Source organism: Somniosus microcephalus, chromosome 4, assembly GCF_052327205.1.
Source record: "Somniosus microcephalus isolate GS21.2 chromosome 4, FLI_Smic_1.0, whole genome shotgun sequence".
Taxonomy (NCBI): domain Eukaryota; kingdom Metazoa; phylum Chordata; class Chondrichthyes; order Squaliformes; family Somniosidae; genus Somniosus; species Somniosus microcephalus.
Genome location: NC_140990.1, coordinates 173836942 through 173859953, shown reverse-complemented (window position 1 = coordinate 173859953; position 23012 = coordinate 173836942). Strand labels below are relative to the sequence as shown.

The following is a 23012-nucleotide window of genomic DNA, read 5'->3' as shown; positions in this document are numbered from 1 at the left end:
TGCAATTAGCGGACTCTGTAACAACACCCTGGCTACCTTGAGACCGACTGCTCAGTTTACGCTAAATTAGATCCTCGGTCAAGGCTGCTCCTCAACGATGGCAGAATTGCCTAACTAGTGCAATCCCAACACTACGACCCGTAGTGAGACATTAAACGATCGCTTGGGGTGGGTGTTATTCCAGCTCCAGACACTGAACCTTTGTATGCATTGGTGCACCGAGTTCTTTCATGCGATACCCTGCATTGTACGTCTTGTTAGCCTCTTCGTACTACAACATCTTTAAAAAGAAAGCTTCAAAAAGAAAAGTAGATTGCTCTTTTGTTCTGTTAAAATTTGCACTGGGCTAGTTTATTTTGTGGGGTGGGGACAAGAAGCTGAACCTCAGATTGATGGAACAGCACAGCTCTCTCTACTGAGAGCAGTAAAGGGGTTGCATCACAAACCCTTGGCCTTTTCTAGTTTTCTTTTTCCTTGCAGAGTCACACTTCTTTTAGAAATATATATACAGTATAAAAATGTAAAGTGTTATTAATACAGTGCAAAGGCATCAAACAAGGTGACCAGTTTCACAACAATTATTCTTTCCCCCCACCCCCCCACCCAAAAAAAAACAGCGCTTTATACCCACTTTGCACTGGGTGCTGTTTTACAGCATTAATTGGTTTTATGGTTCGATCCCTCACATACTTTTTTGTCGAATGATAAATACAAAAACATTCCTTTCAGCCTCACCTTTTGGGCGTGGGTTCAGTCAGCTCAATTTGACTGACAGAACAGTCTGGCTAGATCAAAACACCGTTTAGAGAGAGAGGAAAAAATATATATAGATACATAATGCAAACCCACAAGACTTTTAAAATTCAAGCTCAGATTTAAAAAAAAATGGTGATTAATTGAACGGCCGGGTAAGCGAAGCAGTTTAGGCGCTTGATATCCACAACTCTCTGGATAAAAGGGGTCTCCAGCCCCAACATGGGTCGACCACTCTGAGCCGCTTACTAACATTATGCAGTGTTGGTTTTGTATTGTTGCTGGGCTGTAATCTGGCATATCCTACAAATGGCTTGGTGAGAATAGGATAGCATAGCCATCCGTGTCACCCTACGAATGTGCACCTTTAATAATATGGGCCTGAAGGTGCCACGAAGGCAAGGCCATGGCTGCAGACACGAGCTCCCACTCCACTCGATGGGATGACTGCGACAACACTGCGCTCAGGAGCAACAAGGAGCAGAAAAAAGAATGAAGGGGTGGGAAGACACTAAACTAAAATGTTTGCTTATGATTTTTCCTGGTCACGCTAGACAAGATTTTTTTTGTACCAATAAGTTAGTTCGTATATAAAAATGTTCATGTGAAAAAACCCAATTGTCCAAACCAGGTTCCAGGCCGTCTCGAGTTTGGAACTAGAAAGATTTGACCAGGTTGGATCCTGCGATCCGACGCATGATTCCCTGGCGCATGGGCGTGCAGCTGCCGGAACTGCATCCATGCAGTTTTTGTTTTTTTTCCCGTGTAGGAGAGAAATCATTAGAAAAGATAGCAGAGTCGCCCAGCTCATGCCGATAGTCTTTTGGGGCAAGTCTCTCGATCATTCGCAGGAATGACAGTGGCGTGCTAGTCGGATTTATGGCAGTACAGGTCCTTGAGTGCCTTGAGCTCTTCAATGAGCGTCTTGTTTTGATTTTCCAGCACAGCAACCCGGTTCTCCAAGCACTTCACGTACTCTTTCTTCTTACGACGACACTCCCGTGCTGCTTCCCTGAAAGTGGGAAGGAAAGAATTAGAATAAGCAGACATCGCCACCCCCGACAAGTATCTTTCTCTCCTAAATTTTCCTCCACTCCCCAGTCACCTTAAAGCAGGGACGCAAGCTGGCATACTCCTCCAGTTCTACAACCTTCCGAGATCTCTGCGCTCTTCCAATTAGGAACATAGGAACAGGAGTAGACCATTCAGCCCCTCAGGTCTGTTCCGCCATTTAATGCGATCATGGCTGATTTGCAACCTAACTCCATACACCCGCCTTTGGCATGTATCCCTTAATACCTTTGGTTAACAGAAAGCGATCAATATCCGATTTAAAATTAACAATTGGCCTAGCATCAATTGCCGTGTGTGGCAGAGAGTTCCAAACTTCTACCACCCTTTCTGTGTAGAAGTGTTTCCTAATTTCACTCCTGAAAGATCTGGCTCTAATTTTTAGACTATGCCCCCTAGTCCTAGAATCCCCAACCAGTGGAAATAGTTTCTCTCTATCTACCCTATCTGTTCCCCTTAATATCCTGAAAACTTTGATCAGATCACCCCTTAACCTTCTAAATTCCAGAGAATACAACCCTAATTTGTGTAATCTCTCCTCGTAACTGAACCCTTAAAGTCCGGGTATCATTCTGGTAAACCTATGCTGCACTCCTTTCAAAGGCCAATATATCCTTCCTAAGGTGTGGTGCCCAGAACTGCTCACAGTACGCCAGGTGTGGTCTAACCAGGGTTTTGTATAGCTGCAGCATAACTTCTACCCCCTTGTATTCTAGTCCTGTAGATATAAAGGCCAGCATCCCGTTAGCATTTTTGATTATTTTCTGTACCTGTTTATGACATTTTAATGAACTATGTACATGTACCCTCAAGTCTCTTTGGACCTCCACTGTTTCGAGTTTTTCACCATTTAGAAAGTACCCTGTTCTATGCTTTTTAGGTCCAAAGTGGATGACCTCACATTTGCCTACACTGAAATCCATTTGCCACAGTTTTGTCCATTCACTTAATCTGTTGATATCCCTTTGTAATTTTATGTTTTCATCTACATTGTCTACAATTCCACCTATCTTGTGTCATTGGCAAATTTGGATATATGACTTTCTATGCTATCATCTAAGTCGTTAATAAATAGTCGTGAATAGTTGAGGCCCCAACACAGATCCCTGTGGGACACCACTAGTCACATCCTGCCAATTTGAGTAGCTACCCATGATCCCTACTGCCTGTCTCCTGCCGCTCAGCCAATTTCCTAACCATAGCGTTATAACGGCACAGAAGGAGGCCATTCGGCCCATCGAGTCCGTGCCAGCTCTCTGTGGAGCGATCCAGTCAGTCCCATTCCCCCGCTCTATCCCCATAGCCCTGCAAGTTTATTTCCCTCACGTGCCTATCCAGTCTCCCCTTGAAAACACCGAGTCCCTCCGCTTGCACCACTTCCATCGGCAGCGAGTTCCAGGACACCACTCACTGCGTAAAAAAGCTTTTCCTCACATTCCCCCTGTATCTCTTGCCCAAAACCTTAAATCTGTGTCCCCCAGTCCTTGTACCATCATCAATAAGAACATAAGAAATAAGAGCAGGAGTAGGCCATACGGCCCCTCGAGCCTGCTCCGCCATTCAATAAGATCATGGCTGATCATCGACATCAACTCCACTTTCTCGCCCGATCTCCATATCCCTCGATTCCCCATGAGTCCAAAAATCTATCTATCTCAGCCTTGAATATACTCAAAGACTCAGCATTCACAGCCCTCTGGGGCAGAGAATTCCAAAGATTCACAACCCTGAGTGAAGAAATTCCTTCTCATCTCAGTCTTAAATGGTCTACCCCTTATCCTGAGACTATGTCCTCTAGTTCTAGACACTCCAGCCAGGGGAAACAACCTCTCAGCATCTACCCTGTCAATCCCCTTCAGAATCTTGTATGTTTCAATAAGACCACCTCTCATTCTTCTAAACTCCAGAAAGTATAGGCCCATTCTACACAATCTCTCATCATAGGACATCCCTCTCATCCCAGGAATCAATCTGGTGAACCTTCGTTGCACCGCCTCCAAACCCGTTGTAATCTTGTACACCTCTATCAAATCACCCCTCAACCTCCTTTGCTCTAATGAAAACAAATCCAGCTTCTCCAACCTGTCCTTGCAGCTAAGATCCCCCATCCCCAGAACCATTCTGGTAAATCTCCTCTGCACCCTCTCAAGGGCCTTCACATCCTTCCTAAAGTGTGGTGACCAGAACTGGACGCAATACTCCAATTGTGGCCTAACCAGTGTTTTATAAAGGTTCAGCATAACTTCTCTACTTTTGTACTCAATACCTCTATTTATGAAGCCCAAGATCCCATATGCTTTGCTAACCACTCTCTCAATATGTCCTGCCATCTTCAGGAACCTATGCAAATTAACTCCCAGGTCCCTCAGTCCTTGCACACTCTTTAAAACTGTGCCATTAAGTATATATTGCCTCTCCTTGTTCCTTCTGCCAAAATGCATCACCTCACACATCTGCCACTTGTCTGCCCATTCTGCTAGCCTTTCTATGTCCTGTTGCAGTCGATTGGTATCATCCTCACTGTTTGCCACACCCCCAAGTTTGGTGTCCTTGGCAAATTTAGAAATTCTACTCTGTATTCCAATATCCAGGTCATTTATATGTATCAAAAAAGCAGTGGTCCCAGCACTGATCCTTGGGGAACACCACTGTCCACCATCCGCCAGTCTGAAAAACAGCCATTTACCAGAACTTGCTGTTTTCTATCCTTAAGCCAATTTCTTATCCAAGCTGCCACTGACCTCAATTTTGTTAACCAGCCTTCTATGTGGTACTTTGTCAAGCGTCTTCCAAAAATCCATGTAGACAACATCCATTGCATTCCCTTCATCAATCCTCTGTTACTTCGTCAAAAAATTCAATTAGTCAAACACGATCTGCCTTTTACAAATCCGTGCTGGCTCTCCTTAATTAGCTTAAACCTCTCCAAGTGCCCGTTAATTTTTTCCTTGATTATTGTATCTAAAACTTGACCCACCACTGATGTTAAACTGACCGGCCTGTAGTTACTAGGATTGTCCTTACACCCTTTCTGGAACTATGGTGTCACATTTTCCACTTTCCAATCCTCAGGCACCTCCCCCTCATCTAGGGAAGATTGGAAAATTATGGCAAGCCCTTCCACTATCTGCTCCCCCCAATTCCCTTAGCAACCTGGGAAGCAAGCCATCTGGACCAGGCGACTTATCCACTCTAAGCATACCCAGCCTTTCTAGTACACCCTGTCTATCAATTTTCACCACTTCCATTGCTTCTACCTTTACCACTTCTACCGATAGTTTGTCAGCATCCAGCTCCTTAGTAAACACCAATACAAAGTACTCATTGAGTACTCTAGCCTTGCCCTGCACCTCTAAGCATATATCACCTTCTTTGTCCCCACCCCGCCTCTTACTACCCGCTTACTATTTACATGCCGGTAGAAGATTTTTGGGTTCCCTTTTATGTTAAGTGCCACTCTACTCTTATATTCTCTCTTTGCCAATCTTATTTTCATCTTCATCTTCACATCCCCTCTCAACTTATTGTATTTGGTCTGGTTCTCCCTTGAAGAATTCACCTGACATGCATCATACAACCTCTTTTTTCGTTTCATCACCTTCTCTATCTCTTTCGTCATCCAAGGAGCCCTTGCTTTGATTCCCTTACCCTTCCCTCTTGTTGGAATGAACCTAGCCTGTACTTGGAACATCTCCTCCTTAAAGATCACCCATTGTTCCATTACAGTTTTTCCTGTCCGTCTTTGGTTCCATTTTACCCTGGCTAGATCCTTCAGCTGTCCAGGCCCTAAGCTCCGGAATTCCCTCCCTAAACCGCTCTACTCCTTTAAGTCACTCCTTAAAACCCACATTTTTGACCAAGCTTTTGGTTGCCTGTCCTAATATCTCCTTATGTGGCTCAATGTTAAATTTTGTTTAATAATGCTCCTGTGAAGCCCCTTGGGCCATTTTACTATATTAAAAGTAAGTTGTTGTTGTTGGTATCCAACCATCGAGTAGCCATTATGCATCTCTGTGTAGACTGTCAACTAGTTAGTTATGCATAGCTGAGCCTGAACCTGGTCCCCACACCCTGCCCATAAGTGGGGATCACTGGAGAGCACTCAGGAGCGGGGACTCGGCTTTATTCTTTCTCCTCCCGAGGCTCACTGAAATCAACAAACTCTGTAGGGACCAGGATTCAAGCCCAGTACTTTGCTGCTCTGTTCGGTTGAATACCACACACATGGTGCATTTATGCACTGAATCATTGGGAGTACTCCGAGTTTCACTTCCATTAAGGAAAAAGAATTGGAAAAATGTTTAACACACGTAGGAAAAGAACAGTAAAATACAGATATCTGAATACAGGTAGAACGTCCTGAATCCGGCAACCTCGGGACCGAGGCCAAGCCGGTTTTCGGAACGTGTCCGGAAATGCCCGAGCCCAGGTTGCAATATTTCCGGACTTCGGACATCAGAAACACGTGCCGAGTCCAGAAATGCCTGGGCCCAGGTTCCAGTTTTTGGTACGCCTCCCTCAGGGTGTCTGGGTTCCCGGAACATTTTACAGATTCCGGACCCCTGCCACCAATCGTCCCGGAGTCCGGATTTGGGACGCTCAACCTGTACTATAATGTGGAGATAAAGAAAAAAAAGACTTGCATTTATATAGCACCTTTCACAACCTCAGGATGTCCCAAAGTGCTTTACAGCCAATTATGTACTTACGAAATGTAATGTAGGAAACGCAGCAGCTACTTGTGCACAACAAGCTCCCACAAACAGCAAATGAAATAAATGACCAGATAATCTGTTTTAGGTCTTGATTGAGGGATAAATCAGGACACCGGGAGAAACTCACTTGCTCTTCTTTGAAAGCACTGTGGGATCTTTTACATCTACCCGAGGGCAGATGAGGCCTTGGTTTAACGTCTCATCCAAAAGATGGCACCTTCTACGCTATGCGTACGCCGTCACCAGCCCTGCAAATTCAGGGCTCATATTTGTGAGATTCTGGTATTATTTCCAAGGTAGCAGAGAAAACTAAGATGAGATTTTTAAAATTATGAATCACTTTGATAGGGATAATTGGGGAAAACTATTTCCTCTGGTTAAGGGGTCAGCGACAATGAGTCGTCAATTTAAAACTAAGAGAATGAGAAGAGAGGTTAGGGTAATTCTTTTTTTTTTTTTACACAACATTGTTACATGGAATTCTTAACCACAGGGAGTAGTTGAGTCAGAGATCATTAAATTTTCTAAAGAAGAGCAGGTAAACATACTGTATTGTAGGGAGCTTTGGACTGCTTTAGCAAAGAGCTGGCACAGATGAAATGGGCTGAATGGCCACCTACTATGCCGTAAGCTTCTATGGTCCTACGTGCAAGCAAGAGTTGACTGTGGCAGACATCACAGTCAAGTCTGATCATGTTCTCATCTGATGTTCACATTCTGCAATTGTCAGTCGGTCAGGCTCACAGTCTAGTGATGAGGACCGGGAGCTCCAGCTGATTTGTCCTCCCTCTATCGCAGGGTTGTTGAGAACAATTGTAGCAACTGTTGCCTCAGCTGAGATCAGTTTAGTGAGCACGGATCCAGAATTGGAAGCTGGGACTTACTCAAGGTGGCAGCTTTACCCACTAACCCCATCAGAAGAGCCAGTCATGGGTTTCGTGTAACCTACTTGGATGACCTTTCCATGAAGGCATAGCCATCGCGTTCCAGGATTGGAGGAAAGGGAAAGTACCTGTTTTTCATGAGGCGAATTTCTCGTTTGCGAGTGGTTTCTTCAGCGTTCTGTGGCTGGTTTTGCAGGACTGGGGATGACGCCATCACCATTCCCTGGCCGGCAGTGGAGTTGGGAGTGGTACGTATCTGATAGGTCTGGACATCTCCAGTGGTACCTGAGTGAAAATCACAATAAGAGTGTACATCAGGACAAAAGAGACAAACAAATAAATGTCAACTCTGTCAATGTCCTAATGTATCAGTACTAGAGAGAACTGGCCAGCACATTCCTGACTGATTTAATTACTAAAGGAACTACCTTGATCCACATCAGAATACTGCAGACATTAACTTCTAACATACAAAATATAATTTAACAAGGATACTTGAAGTCTCAATCTCAAGTTACCAGAAAATAGTAATCTTGCACATAAAAATAGTATTGTATAGCTTTTCAATATTTACTGATACGATCCATACAGCGTGGGGTCTGTGCAGATTTTTTGTTTTGAACATTGTCACAATTTTAAATATTGAATAAAATTTTAAAATTCATGACAGAAAAGCTGAAAATATGTATGCCAGAGTGATGGGATGTGAGTTTTTCTCTTGTATTTCCTTGGATAGTGAGAGCTTGATCTTAGTTAACTTCAGTTCACAGTGGAGTCTGTAACAGACGGGTGGTGTAAACAGAGTGTTATACTTGACGGAAGAGCTGTAACCTTGTTCTGAGCCCCAGAATCTCCTATTATTTGAGTGATGTGCTACCTCTTGTATGGCACCCAGTATTAATCCAATTAAACGCCACTGCTTTCAGGTCAAGGCCTCACTAATCTACTTTTATGGTGCCAATCATACAGGCTGGATAAATATCCTGTTTAATTCTCATCATTTGTTGTGCTGAGTTAACTGACCTCAGCCATGGCTTGAATGTTCCTGGGCTAGCAGGTTTAAAAAAAAAACAACTATCGCCATCCCTGCCAGAGACTGCATGTTGCCTCCAATTCCCCCTACCAACTCCAAGCTCATCTCTTCCATGAGATCCACCTACTGCTTTCTCAATCCCCTCTCCATTCAACTGCTGACCTTTCAATAACCCCTCACACCCCCTGCCCATGCTAGCCAACATTGTAAATGGCTCACTTTACTGAGGCACCATTCTTCTTTACAAAATCATCATCACACAGTCCCCCCCGACCAAAAAGCCTACCCTCAACCCATCACCCTATCAAACTACCGCCTCATCTGTAATCTCCCTTTCCTCTCTAAGATCACTGAACGTGTCTTTGCCGACCAACTACATACACATCTGCCCAGAATCCCTTGTCAACGTTTAAGAAAAAAACCTCTCAAAGCTTGAGGGACATTGCAGCTAAGCCGTCACGATCCATGGTTGCTTCCAATATGTATTTAACAGATCAATTTGTAAGAGGGATGCAAATGAGGAGTTGAAAATGTCAAAATGCTGGGATCGCAGATGACGGGATGCAATACTTTCTATCACCACTTGCTGGCTCCACCATGCTTTATTCAAAAGCGCACTAGCAACACCTAATGGCAGAATCTGTAACTGCGTTAACCCCCTCTCACTTTAAATTGCTTTTCAATAATCTCATTTGTCAACAAAGAAAATTACACATTTTGAACATTTAGTTGTGCCATAACGGAAAAGGTAGCAGCCGGTCTGCAAAGCTCTTAACCTAGCAGGGCTTTCTATTCAGACAAATCTTGAATTGCTGCATGTAGCAGGGAGGGAGAAAAATAAACAGGCTGAGGGGAGCCCTTATCTTCTGCTTTCAAGAATGCCTCGTCCTTGGTGCTCCAAACTGACAGCACCTGGGGAAGTGTTCGGAGCACTGACCACTCCACTCTCAGCAGCAGATGGCAGAGTGCCAAGCAATTCATGATGTTTGTCATTGATTTACGATATCCAATTCAAAAAATACATAACAAAATGTTAAACGAATTGTGATCTGGAATGCACTGCCTAAAAGGGTGGTGGAAGCTTTCAAAAGGGAATTGGATATATACTTGAAGGGGGAAAAAATTGCAGGGCTATGGGGAAAGAGCAGGGGAGTGGGACTAATTGGATAGATCTTTCAAAGAGCCAGCACAGGCTGAATGGCCTCCTTCTGTGCTGTAAGATTCTATGAATCCATGGTACGTTATTTAACTCCCCTCCCGTCTGTCAAAATGGCTCGAAATTTAGCCAATACAAAACAGGATGCGTAACAGGGATAAAAGTCAGCAGTCAAACAATAAAATCAACCTTAGTGAAACACTGCATTGATAGGCTGTGCCACAGAATCATAGAACATAGACACGAGACTTGCGATATCTCACACATCACGTTCCTGCTCTCAGCTGGGCACCATTGTGCCATGGCGCACACAGGCATTATTAAACATCACAGAGTATTTCTCATCACTCATTCGTACACCATACTGATTAATTCAGGGCACCTCAGACAGGGTACCCAGCATCGCAGCAGAGTGAGGCATAGCGTGAGTGACCTTACAATCGGACTCTTTGGACTAGTTAGTTCCATGGCAAAGGTAATCAAAGTGAAGGTTGCCACACTGCATGAGAACTGTAAAGTTAGACAGGACATCCGTTTTTTTTTTTGAGAAGTCCCTGACAAAATGCCTCACCTTGTACAACCACTTGGCTGCCCGGGACAAAGATCTGCTGCCCATCGGGACTCTGGGCGTACTGTACAATGGTTGCTCCACCCTGGGTCGTCGCTGCGTTACTCATGGTTAGCGTCTGGAGTCCTTGCACCCCATCCGTGCCATTGTTGGCCAGCTGGATTGCACCTCCCTGTGTGATAGCAACTGGCAAAAGCAAAGAATGAGGTCAATGAAAACTTGCAATCAAACAGGGACTTAAATTTAGAAAGACTCAGTGAAGCCTCTTTATTACAATGGAGACTTTTAAAAGTAGTTCCAATTTGGGCTGGGCGGGGAAGAGTAATTTCATTTGAGCTCTCTTCCCCAATATTAGTAGATCTACAATTGGGAGCAGACAATGCTGCTATAAATATAAAACCTGAATATTTCTGCAGCCTTTTAATCAATAACAACTTTAGTCTGCAACAAGAACGTATATTTATATAGCGCATTAACTTAGTAAAATCTCCCAAGGCGCTTCACAGGAGCGTTATCAGGCAAAATTTGACAGTCACCTAATAAGTATTAGCACTGGTGACCAAAAGATTGGCCAAAGAGGTAGGTTTTAAAGAGTGTCTTAAAGGAGGAGAGAGAGAGATAAAGAGGTGGAAAAGTTTAGGGAGGGAATTCGAAAGCTTCGGGCCTTGGGAGCTTAAGGCATGGCTGCCAATGGTGGAGCGATGAAAATTGGGGATGAACAAGAGGCCAGAATTGGAACATCATTTTCTAATAATATTCTGGGCTGTTAACTCAAAAACTGACCAGCAGCTGTTCCTAGGAGGGTTTTTTGGAACCCTAGTTCCAATTATAGGCTCTACAAATCTTTGCCCTTTGGCTTTCTAGATAGACGGGTTTCATTTATTTTTGAAGGGTTGCATCTATCAGGGTGGCATACAAATAAACAGGCTGAGGGGAGACCTTACTTTCATCTCTCAATCATGCCCTGTTCCTGGAGCTTCAAACTGACAGCACCCATGAAGTGTTCTGAGCACTGGACTGCTCCACTCTCAACAGGAGCTGACAGTACATTATTCATTATTGTTTTATCTCCCTTCCCAGGCACAATGTGGTAAATCAGAGTATGGCTGAAGCAGACTGACTGAAGAGAAGTGGTTTGGTTTGGTTTGACTAGAGGATTGATAGTGACACCCTCCAGGCATTTGTGCCAATCCTTTTAAGAGAGTTTAATAAGATGAATCAAAGTTGACCATCCAATGTGGAGACTAGCTGGGATGGTTCCACTTGGAGCAGAGAAGGTTAAGGGAAGATTTCATAGAGATGTGATTATGAAGGGTTTTGATAAGAGTAGATAAGCAGAAACTGTTTTCACTGGCTGGAGGGTCAGTAAGCAGAGGAAACAGATTTAAGATAATTAGCAAAAGAACCAGAAATTAGGAGAATTTTTTTTTTTTTTTTTTTTTATAAACACAGTGGCCTAGAAATTCAGTGCCCTTAGCGCCGATTTTGCGGCGCAAGAGGGCCTAGCGCTGCAATTGGCGCCGGCGCCGAAATTGCCTGGGGCCCTTCCGCCGCGGTAGACCGGTAGCGCTGCGCCGGCACCGATGACGTCATCGGTGTGCGCAGCGTCCCGGTTGCCATGCCGACGGGCCCCAGCGCCGAAATTCAGTTGCGGCCGCCTCGCCCGTGGCAGCCGCAACTAAGACTCTGGCAACAGAGTCTTACATGACTTTGCGCCGGCGCATTAAAGGCCCCGCGGCGGCCGGCCGCTTTCCCGCCGGCCGCAGCTCCCTCCCCGGACTTCCCCCCGCCCCCCCCCCGGAACAGAAGCAAGCCCGGCACTTGTCCGAGGTGCCGGGCTCATTTTAAAAAAGATTTTCGCGGGCCGCGGCCGGGTGCAGGCAGCTCCTCCTTAAGGGAAGGAGGAGGCCTGCACTTCCCGAACCTGCCGCACCGCAGCGGGCGCCGCAGCGCCGGAATAGCGCCGAAATTCAGCGCGTTGCGCCAGTTTTCAGGCGCAAACAGCTCTCAGCAGCGCCGGCAGCCGTTTGGGCGCAGAACTATTGAATTTTGGGCCCGACCAGCGCGACTTAGCTCCGGCACTAACTTCCGGCGCTAAAGCCCTGGCTGCGCCAAAACTCAATTTCTAGGCCAGTGAGTTGGAATGCACTGCCTGAAAGCAGATTCAATCATAATTTTCAAAAGGAAATTGGATAAATACTTAAAGGAAAAAATTGCAGGGCAATGGGGAAAGAGCAGAGGAGTGGGATTAATTGGATAGCTCTTTCAAAGAGTCAGCTCAGGCACGATGGGCTAAATGGCCTCTCTGTGCTGTTTGATTCTATTCTACAACAGTCATACTGCAGTGGCCATGAAAATCCACAACCACCGATGGACTGTGACAGCATTATCACACGATTATCCACCCTTGTTAATACAATACAATTACAAAACAAACAGTACTTAGCTTCCTCTGACCAAACCTAATTTAGCTACTGGATAAGCTGGCACTTTTATCTCTTTCCAAACTTACTGGTTGCTTCCAATTTTGGGGGGGAGGGAGAAATAGTGACTGTGAAAATCTCATCAAGCTCCTGCCTATACAGCTGCATTCAAAAAGATAAAGCTAATGTGGTACTGTAAATATCTTTGCACTGCTGTGCAAAAGATTACATCTGAAGCAGAAACCACACTGGGGTGCTGCAGATAGATTACTTTATAATTACTAAGGCAAAGATTAAGGCCTGCAAAGGTTTAGAAAGCAATGCTCAGTTAGAGCTAGAGTATATTTAGCATTATCAGGTGTCTCAGGAACTCCCCACAGCGCTTCGCAGACAACAAATTGCTTTTTAGAAATGCAGTTGTTACATATGAAAAATAATGAACAGGAGGAGACCCACTGGTCCATCAAGCCAGTTCCATATAGTTGTGATGCCTGATGCATCACACAGGCATTCCCCACATTTAGGTCAGCAAACGTGGCAGCCATTTTGCACATAGCAGGGTCCCACAAACAAAATGAATGACAAGTTAAATCTTTTTTAGTGGTCGTTGTTGAGAGAAGAATATTGGCCAGCATGCCAGGAGAACTCCCTGCTCTTCTTCGAATAGTACTGTGGCATATTTGACAACCACCTGAGCTACCAGACAGGGTCTGAGTTTAATGTCTCATACAAAAAGATGGTACCTCAGACAAGAGCAGTACTCCTTCAGTACTGTAATGATGTGTCAGACTAGATCATGTGCTCAAGTCCTAGAATAGTCTCAACCAACTATGTACCCAGACATTAGTTGCCTCAAACGTAAAAATTTTTCAAAGGGAACTAAACTAGAGGTGGTACCACTCAGTTTAGTCTATTTTTGGGTCTCTTCTCTACTGTGTCCATTGTCTGCACCTTTGAACAACCCAAGAGCACTTACTCAGCTTGCTCAAGTTGAGATGGTGAATATTTCTCCTGGTAAATACTGTGTATAAATCTAGAGGAATGAGCTATGATCGGGCGAATGTCCTTTTCTCGTGTTCTAAATCATATTAATTGAGGGCTTGCAATTCTTGTGTAAACCTTGCCATAACTGTATCAGTTTCAGAACTAAAATAGGGCGAGATTAACACAGGAACTGGGAGTTGACGGTGACATCATTTACCCAGAGATTTAAATAAGTGATTAAAAATAATTCTTCAAGCAGTTAAGAAACAGCCACAGCAATTAAATGGAGGGCGAACTCCTTAAAGAGTGACACCACCACTGGGTTTGGTTCTCAGTTAATGCGTAATTGTTACTCTATACTGGAATAATGAAAGTGATAAATATCTGACCCACAGGCATTGTTCCCTTTAAGCTGCGCGGCTCTCTGGTCCTCCCGCACAGCTGGCTTTTCAATGAGCAGCATTTTGAATGGGCCGCACAAAAAAAATTAACGGGAACATTGCTCACAGGGGTTATTGCTGATCAGCACTAAAAAAACACACAAAAGGGTCAAAGTAAAAGTGCTTCAATGCGTGAATGAGTATTGAGATCAAATGCCCAACAATTACTCATTTTTTAAATTTACTAATCAGAAATGCAATTAGCCATTTCTGCATTCCCAATTAGCCACAGGTAGCTAGTAGCTAATGTATTGGACAACACGAATCTAACCTAACTCTCTCTACGGATTTTATATGGATGGTCTCTGGTCCTCTCAGCCCTATCCAGTTCAAATAACCAATCCAACTAAGTCCATTCCCTTCATCATTTCGAAAATCTCAATCATATTCTAAAGGAATAGAATTGAAAAGCAGAGAGGTTATGCTAAACTTGTACAGAACCTTGGGTGGACCACACTTAGAGCACTGTGCACAGTTCTGGTCTCTATATTACAAATAGGATGTTGTGGCACTGGAGCGGGTGCAGAGATTTGCACGGATGATACCAGATGTGAGAGGTTATAACCATCAGGAAAGACTAAACAGGCTGGGGCTTTTCTCTGGAAAGGAGGGCTGCCCTGAAAGAGTTCTTTAAGATTATGACGGGTTTGACAGGGTAGACGTAAAGATGATGTTTCCACTTGTGGGGGTAGTCAAAAACTAGAGGTAATATTAAATATGAGAGTGTCACTATTAAATTAATTCAGGAGAAGCTTCTTTACCCAAGAGTGGTTAGAATATGGAACTTGCTACCACATGGAGTAGTTGAGATGAATAGCATAGATGCATTTAAGGGGAAGCTAAATAAGTACATGAGGGAGAAAGGAATAGAAGGATATTCAGACAGGGTGAGATGAAGTAGAGCGAGAGGCCCGTGTAGAACATAAACACTGGCACAGACCAGTTGGACTAAATGGCCTGTTCCTGTGCTTTAATATCGATGCAAAAAGACAGGCTTGCATTTATATCGCGCCTTTCACAACCTCAGGACGTCCCAAAGCACATTACAGCCAATGAAGTACATTTGAAGTGCAGTTACTGTTGTAATGTAGGAAACAATGTTACCAAGTACAGGAAACTTTGTGATATCCGGCAGCGACGGGACCGGCGTGTTGCCGATTTATCAAAACTGCCGGACATACAAAGTTAACGGAGGTTTTCATCTCCGTATCTGACAACAAACACTGTTGCTTAGTAACAGCTTCTAAAGACTCGGCTGCAGCTGCAAGCGTCTCTAGCTGAAGCTGTTGCTATAGCTACAGACCTTGCAGTGGCTGACTGGGGGGGGAAAAAAACTTAGAGAAAACGGCTCCTGATTTTTGCCGTTAGATCGAGTATTCTGGACATACAACCTCCGGATAAACCAAAGTTTCCTGTAATTTGGATATTTCCCCCCATATAACTGGAAAGGAAAGTTCTCAGTCCTGATAATGTGTTAATTTCAGTGAAATGGTAGTATTTCTGTAAGGAAAGGATATGGGACGTGTACATACTGTACTGCCCGGTGCTGGTCTGATAGATGGGAGTTGGCATCGTCATTGTAGTAACTGTCGGAGCAGACTCTTCTTCAGATTTCTCCTCATCGATTCTTGGCACACCAGGGGTGTCAGAAGAGAGTTCGTTCAGGATTTTCCTTAAAAAATGCAACAAGACTTGATTAGGGACTCGAAAGGAAATCTCTCAATAAACAGACTCATGCTAAGCTACAAATGTAGTCAAAGCAGTGAAATATCTCATGTTGAACTGACCAAACATTTAACCATGTATAACTTTAACAGGAAACAACATTTCAGCATAAAAAAAGAACCAGTCAGCTGCTGGACAAAACAGTATTCTAGAAATACTGTTTGGTGACAGTAGATAGCTCTAAAGCCAATTCTTTTCTAGCTGAGGATCACTAGATTTCAGTCCATTCATCAACCCTGTGCTTGCGGGCCTGCATTGGCTCCCGATCTTGCAACGCCTCAATTTTAAAATTCTCATCCTTGTGGTCAAATCCCTCCATGGCCTCACCCCTCCCTATCTCTGTAACCTCCTCCAACCCTACATTCCTACAAGAACTCTGCGTTCCTCCAATTCTGGCCTCTTGTGCATCCTTGATTTGCTTCGCTCTGCCACTGGCGGCCGTGCCTTCAGCTGCCTAGGCCCTAAAGCTCTGGAATTCCCTCCCTAAACCTCTCGACCGCTCCTCCTTTAAGATGCTCCTTAAAGCCAACCAAGCTTTTGGTCACCTGTCCAAATATCTCCTTATATGGCTTGGTGTCAAATTGAGTCTGATAACGCTGTGAAGTGCCTAAAGACATTAAAGGTGCTGTATAAATGCAAGTTATTGTTGTTGAGTACATTATAAATCAGCCAATTAGAAGTTTGGAATGAGAGGACACCAATCTTCAATCTCAGACATGGCATCACAAATGTGACTGGGGAAATAATTTAAAAGAAAAAACAAACAAGCGTTTTTGCGCACCTCTTAGTTATGAAGAAGGACAGAAAGAGACTTCAGAGCTGGTTACCTGCTTAATCTCACTGGCAGGGAATTGTATTTTATACAAAAGAGAGGGGAACATTTTTTGTGTAAAATTGAACATTTAGACATACATCTGACCAGAACAGTACAGACATGTGTCCCATTAAAGAAAGGTGACTCCTTAACCTACCCTAATCATTTATAGATTAACATTATTTGAAAGCTTTTATTTTATAACTACAGGTGTAATCTGTGGCCAGCATTCCTCCCACAAACACCACCAAAAAGTAACTGGTTATTCATCTCATTTGCTGTTGGCAGGATATTACTGTGTGAAAATTGACTGCCACTTTTACCTACGTAACAATAGTGACTGTACTCCACTGGTTGTGGAGTGCTTCAGATTGTCCTGAGGACGTGGCAACTCGCTATATAAATGCAACTTCATTCTTTCTACAGATGATAAATGATTTAGCTTACATAGAAAATGGTACTTTACATTACTGAAGTGTATTGCAGCCAAAGAAAATGATTTGCAGTTTTCCAACAATGGTAAGTCATTAGGAGACTAACAATGTTATATTCTGAGACCTTCTGCCAAATTGTGTGAACAAACAGTAGATTAGGTCAACTACAGACAAAGCTCTTCTCCATATATCCTGGTTAGTAATTAAAACTGCACATCACATTTCCAAGCTGAATTAGCAATCGATGGTAGAAATAGATGCATCTGACTGGCTAGGAGCCAGGTTTAACACAAGTAACATTAAATTTAAAGCAGGTCCGAGGGTCAAGGGGGAGGAAGAGGGAGTACTTTTTGTTTCCAATCAGCCCTTTCAATATCCATATCTCTAGCCTGCTCCAGCCCTACAACCCTCCAAGAACTCTGCGTTCCTAATTTTGACCTCTTTCGCATCCCTGATTTCCTTCGTCCCACCATTGGTGGCCGTGCCTTCAGCTGCCTAGGCCCTAAGCTCTGAAATTCCCTCCCTAAACCTCTCCACCTCACTCTCCTCTAAGACACTCCTTAAATCGTACCTTTCCTTATGTGGCTGTGTCAAATTTTGTCTGATTACGCTCCTGTGAAGTGCTGTGGGACGTTTTACTATGTTAAAGGCGCTATAAAAATGCAAGTTGTTGTCGTATTAGAAATTAATACGGTCACTCGTAATTTCTTCGACTCATTTTTGACGTTGATGTGGAGATCCTCAAGTAGGCTCTTTCTCTGCGTCTGACCATTCCAGTGACATCAGCTGCAGTGGGTGGTTCCAATGCAAACAGTGGAAGCAATTACTACAAAGCGGGCCAAAAGCCACACTGGAACCAGCCAACTTGTAAACCATGCCAGAGTGGGAAGACAACTCTGGAGCAGATCTCAAGGCTTGTTTGGAGCCAAACTCCTTTCCTCATGGCTGTCTGTTATGAAACTGCGCTGAGATATTCTGTAATTGACTCTCGTCTGGTCAATCAAGGAATTCTACTTGAGGGTCTACTTATCGACAAACAAATTCATGTTAAAAAAAAATCAAAGCAAATTCAGGTCAGAATATAAAAGGGGAGAGCTTGAACAAAGCGTATTCCCTCAAGACTCTCCGTCCTCACTAATCTTCAGGCAGAGAGCGTGGTGGGGACACTTAACAACTGGGAAAGTCCCTGATTTTTATTTGCGACCAATATAACTCACATGGGTAAATACATTTTCCTGCTGGCTGCTCTTTAACTTGATGCTAACGTCACAAAATCTGTTGCAACTACACTTCCATCAGCCTCCCTCCGTTATCTGGGTAAAGCGACCATTTTTCACCTTTGAACCCAGACAGCGAGAGCTGGTTTGTAAGTGGAGAGTACAAAAGAGGATGTCACCGACAAACTTAATCCCATTACCTGACGTTAACGCATATACAGAGGTCGCTGGACAGAAAATCATGAACCATGGCTAGTTTATATCTTCACTTGTCCCCACAAGACCAATTGTTCGGCATCAACTGCTGCCCCAGTTGGGAGTGGAATTCAGTACCTTTCTTGTCTGTATGGTTCAGTGCATCATGCATTGCCTTTGCCCACTAGGCCAATAAAGGAGCCAACTTGTGCAACTTTTCAATTAGCCTGTTCAGATTTGTTTTTAAAAAAGTAGGAAAATGAATGGTGCTCATCTTACTGTCTATTTGGGCTTAAGACAGCTCTCCTTCCCATGAAGGAACCTGCTGCAGAGGAGGACAGCATTTTGGGTTAAAACTCCTCAAGAGTCAGCAGTTCAATTCAGAATTGAGTCTGTCACAGAAAGAACAACTGATAAGTTCTCCATTACCTGTATGAAGGCCGTCTTGATAGAATTTCTCTACGTTTCTGCGAGTCAGTCATGCTGTCCACAGACTCCTGGGAGTCCTCGCTTTCTGGTATAGTGGAAATCTGAAATAAAAGAGAAGTTTCAGTTTTCTGCCCATCTTGTTGTTTACTTCCAGTTTACAATTTAGCCACAAGGTAAATACTCTGGCAGCAATAGATTATTAACTGAAACTGTAGTTTTCAGACCAGGGACGGACTACAAGCATAAAGGGGTCTTAAAACTAACAGTTTGGTCAGTGATATTTTTCTAACCAATCCTGTTGTAAGCTCTGGACAAGGTAAAAAGAAAAATAAAGACTTGCATTTATAGCCCACAAACGGCCATGTGATAATAACCAGATAATCTTTTTCTTTTGGGAATGTTGGGTGAGGGATAAATAATGGCCAGGACAAACTCCCCTGCTCTTCTTCGAAACAGTGCTTTCGGATCTTTTACGTCCACCTGAGGGGGTAGACGGGTCCTCGGTTTAACGTCTCATCCGAAAGACGGCACCTCTGACCAGTGCACACTGCACTGGAGTGTCAGGCGAGATTGTGTGTTCAGGTCTCTGGAGTGGGACTTGAACCCACAACCTTCTGACTCAGGTGAGAGTGCTACTAACGTGAACCACCAGGTAGGCCTTCTGATGGATGCACACAATCAGTCAATCTAACAGCAAAGTGGTTTCGGATCAACTCCCTATTTTCATCTCCCCCCTCAAGTCTTACAAACCTAAAGATAAAACAAACAGACACCATACAACCATCAAAACATACAGCTGAGCTGTGGAGCTTGTTCCGACAGACCCTCACCTCAACTGGCCTAACAGGAGATGTGTCAAAACACAGGTTAAGGACTTCCAAACAGGGAGGGATAATACTTCACACCTCCAGAATCTGTTTGAAGATGCTGTTGGAACATATAATTTACAGACAGCCTGGGAAATTCATTTTTATATGGAATATCATCTCGTGTGACAGCGGTGACATGTTCTACTCAAGGCATCCATTCTCAGCCTGCCTCTAAGTAGCAGTTTTAAAGCAGAAGATACTATCCACAGTATAAAGTGCTATAATTTAGAACAGGATTAGCTAACAATTTAGGGCATGTTACAGCATTGCTGCTAAGATTGTATGATAAATTCAACATTTGCCTAAATCAATAAGTTAACCATTAGGCTTCACTGGGGTCTAGGACCCTTCCCCACTTTCCACCAGCACCTGGAAATCCTCTTGTACCCTGGTACTAGATGCCTTTCTAAACTCCTTTCATATGCTGCACGAAACTTCATCCCAGTCACATGGCACCAGCCAGTGGTTCCCAGGCAAACCGCCTGGATTCAGATGCTATGGAGAATAACTTGCTCAGTCTGGCTGCAGCAGGTTCAGTTCTAAATTTGACCTTCCTTCCTAAAACAATATGATGAGAGATGCAAGATATGCCCCAATCAATGGGAAGATTTGGGCACCACCCTCAGAAATCATATGGCAGATATAAAAGAGAATCAAACAGAGCTGTGCCTTACTCCTCCTACACCATCGATTTACTTTGTTATTGTTACGATTCTATATTGCCACTCTAGAGGGTGAACACCATATAATCACTATCCCATAATGTCTGACATATGAGACCAAATGAAACTCCTACACTTCACAATGAGTCAAGAATTGTCCATCGTACAAGCTTCGGATTTGACACATCTAGAGCTGTCCCCTGTGCTTGCTGACCTACACTGGCTCCCAGCCTGGCCAACACCTTGATTTTAAAATTCAAATTCTTGCTTTCAAATCCCTCTATGGCCTCACCCCTCCCTATCTCTGTAACCTCTTCCAGCACTACAACCTTCCGAGATCTCTGCGCTCCTCCAATTCTGGCCTCTTGTGCATCCCCAATTTTCATCGCCCCCGCCTTCAGCTGCCAAGGCCCCAAGGTCTGGAATTCCCTCCCTAAACCTCTCTGCCTCTCTTTCCTCCTTTAAGATGTTCCTTAAAACCACTTTGACCAAGCTCTTGGCCATCTGTCTTAATAGCTTCTGATACGACTTGGTGTCAAATTTTGTTTGATAATGCTCCTGTGCAGCACCTTGGGACGTCTTACAACGTTAAAGGTGCTATCTAAATGAAAGTTGTTGTTGTCCACTGATCTGGTCGTGGTGTCTATAATGTCTAAGGAACTTAAATCAATCACTGAGGTAACCATTGAAAAATGCCCAATTACATAGAAACGTAGAAGATAGGAGCAGGAGTAGGCCATTCGGCCCCTCGAGCCTGTTCCGCCATTTACTGAGATCATGGCTGATCATCCAAATTCAGTACTCTGTCGCTGCTTTCTCCCCATATCCCTTGATCCCTTTAGCCTTAAGAAATATATCTAACTCCTTCTTGAATATATTTAATGAATTGGCCTCCACTGCCCTCTGTGGTAGAGAATTCTACAGGTTCACCACTCTCTGGGTGAAGAAATTCCTCCTCATCTCAGTCCTAAATGGCGTACCCCTCTTATCCTTAGACTGTGACCCCTGGTTCTGGACTCCCCAGCCATCGGGAACATCCTTCCTGCATCTAGTCTGTCTAGTCTTGTTAGAATTTTGTAAGTTTCAATGAGATCCCCTCTCATTCTTCTAAACTCTAGCGAATATAAGCCTAATCGACCCAATCTCTCTTCATAAGTCATTCCTGCCATCCCAGGTATCAGTCTGGTAAATCTTCGCTGCACTCCCTCCATGGCAAGAACATCCTTCCTCAGATAAGGCGACCAAAACTGCACACAATACTCAAGGTGTGGTCTCACCAAGGCCCTGTACAACTGCAGCAAGACATCCTTGCTCCTGTACTCGAATCCTCTCGCTATGAAGCTCAGAATACCATTGCCTTCTTAACCGCCTGCTGCACCTGCATGCTTACCTTCAGCGACTGGTCTTGTTGCACTTCCCCTTCTCCCAATCTATTGCCGTTCAGATAATAATCTGCCTTCCTGTTTTTGCCACCAAAGTGGATAACCTCGCATTTATCCACATTATACTGCATCTGCCCAATCCCCCAACCTGTCCAAATCATACTGGAGTTTCTCTGCATCCTCCTCACAGCGCACACGCCCACCCAGTTTTGTGTCGCCTGCAAACTTGGAGATATTACATCTAGTTCCCTCGTCTAGATCATTAATATATATAGTGAATAACTGGGGTCCTAGCACCAATCCCAGCGGTACCCCACTAGTCACTGCCTGCCACTCGGAAAAAGACCCGTTTATTCCAACTCTGCTTCCTGTCTGCCAACCAGTTCTCTATCCAAGTCAGTACCTTACCCCCAATCCCATGTGCTTTAACTTTGTACGCGAATCTCTTATGTGGGACCTTATCGAAAGCCTTCTGAAAGTCCAAATACACCACATCCACTGGTTCTCCCTTATCTATTCTACCAGTTACAGCCTCAAAAAATTCCAGTAGATTAGTTAAGCATGATTTACCTTTTGTAAATCCATGTTGACTTTGTCCGATCCTGTCGCTGCTTTCCAAGTGCTCGGCTATTACATCTTTTATAATGGACTCGAGCATTTTCCCCACTACTGATGTCAGGCTTACCGGTCTATAATTCCCCGTTTTCTCTTTACCACCTTTTTTAAATAGTGGGGTTAGATTAGCTACCCTCCAATCCATAGGAACTGTTCGAGTCTATAGAATTTTGGAAGATGACCAGCAATGCATCTACTCTTTCTAGGGCCACTTCCTTAAGTACCCTAGGATGTAGATTATCAGTCCCTGGGGATTTATCGGCCTTCAATCCCGTCAATTTCCCTAACACCATTTCCCTACAAATACTGATTTCATTCAGTTCCTCCCTCTCATTCGACCCTATGTTCCCCGACATCTCTGGGAGGTTATTTGTGTCCTCCTTTGTGAAGACAGAACCAAATATGTATTTAATTGGTCAGCCATTTCTTTGTTCCCCATTATAAATTCCCCTGATTCTGACTGCAAGGGACCTACGCTTGACTTCACCAATCTTTTTCAATTCACATATCTATAGAAGCTTTTACAGTCAGTTTTTATGTTCACTGAAAGCTTACTCTCATACTCTTCCCCCCTCTTAATTAATCCCTTTGTCCTCCTTTGCTGAATCTTAAACTGCTCCTAATCCTCAGGTTTGCTGCTTTT

General features: G+C 43.9%; 1 protein-coding gene across 5 annotated transcripts in view; it reads right to left on the bottom strand.

Moving 5' to 3' along the window:
* Positions 1-319: 319 nt before the first annotated feature.
* creb1b (cAMP responsive element binding protein 1b) overlaps positions 320-23012 on the bottom strand; it is an 83510-nt gene continuing 60817 nt past the window's right edge. For all 5 annotated transcript variants that reach the window (XM_085985469.1, XM_085985465.1, XM_085985466.1 and 2 more), the window contains 5 exons: positions 18842-18942; positions 15560-15699; positions 10184-10366; positions 7552-7708; positions 320-1765 (listed from right to left, as the gene is read on the bottom strand). In XM_085985469.1, the coding sequence (XP_085841595.1) occupies positions 1621-1765; positions 7552-7708; positions 10184-10366; positions 15560-15699; positions 18842-18942 (726 nt within the window). In that variant the 3' untranslated portion in view covers positions 320-1620. The remainder of the gene's footprint in view (positions 1766-7551; positions 7709-10183; positions 10367-15559; positions 15700-18841; positions 18943-23012) is intronic.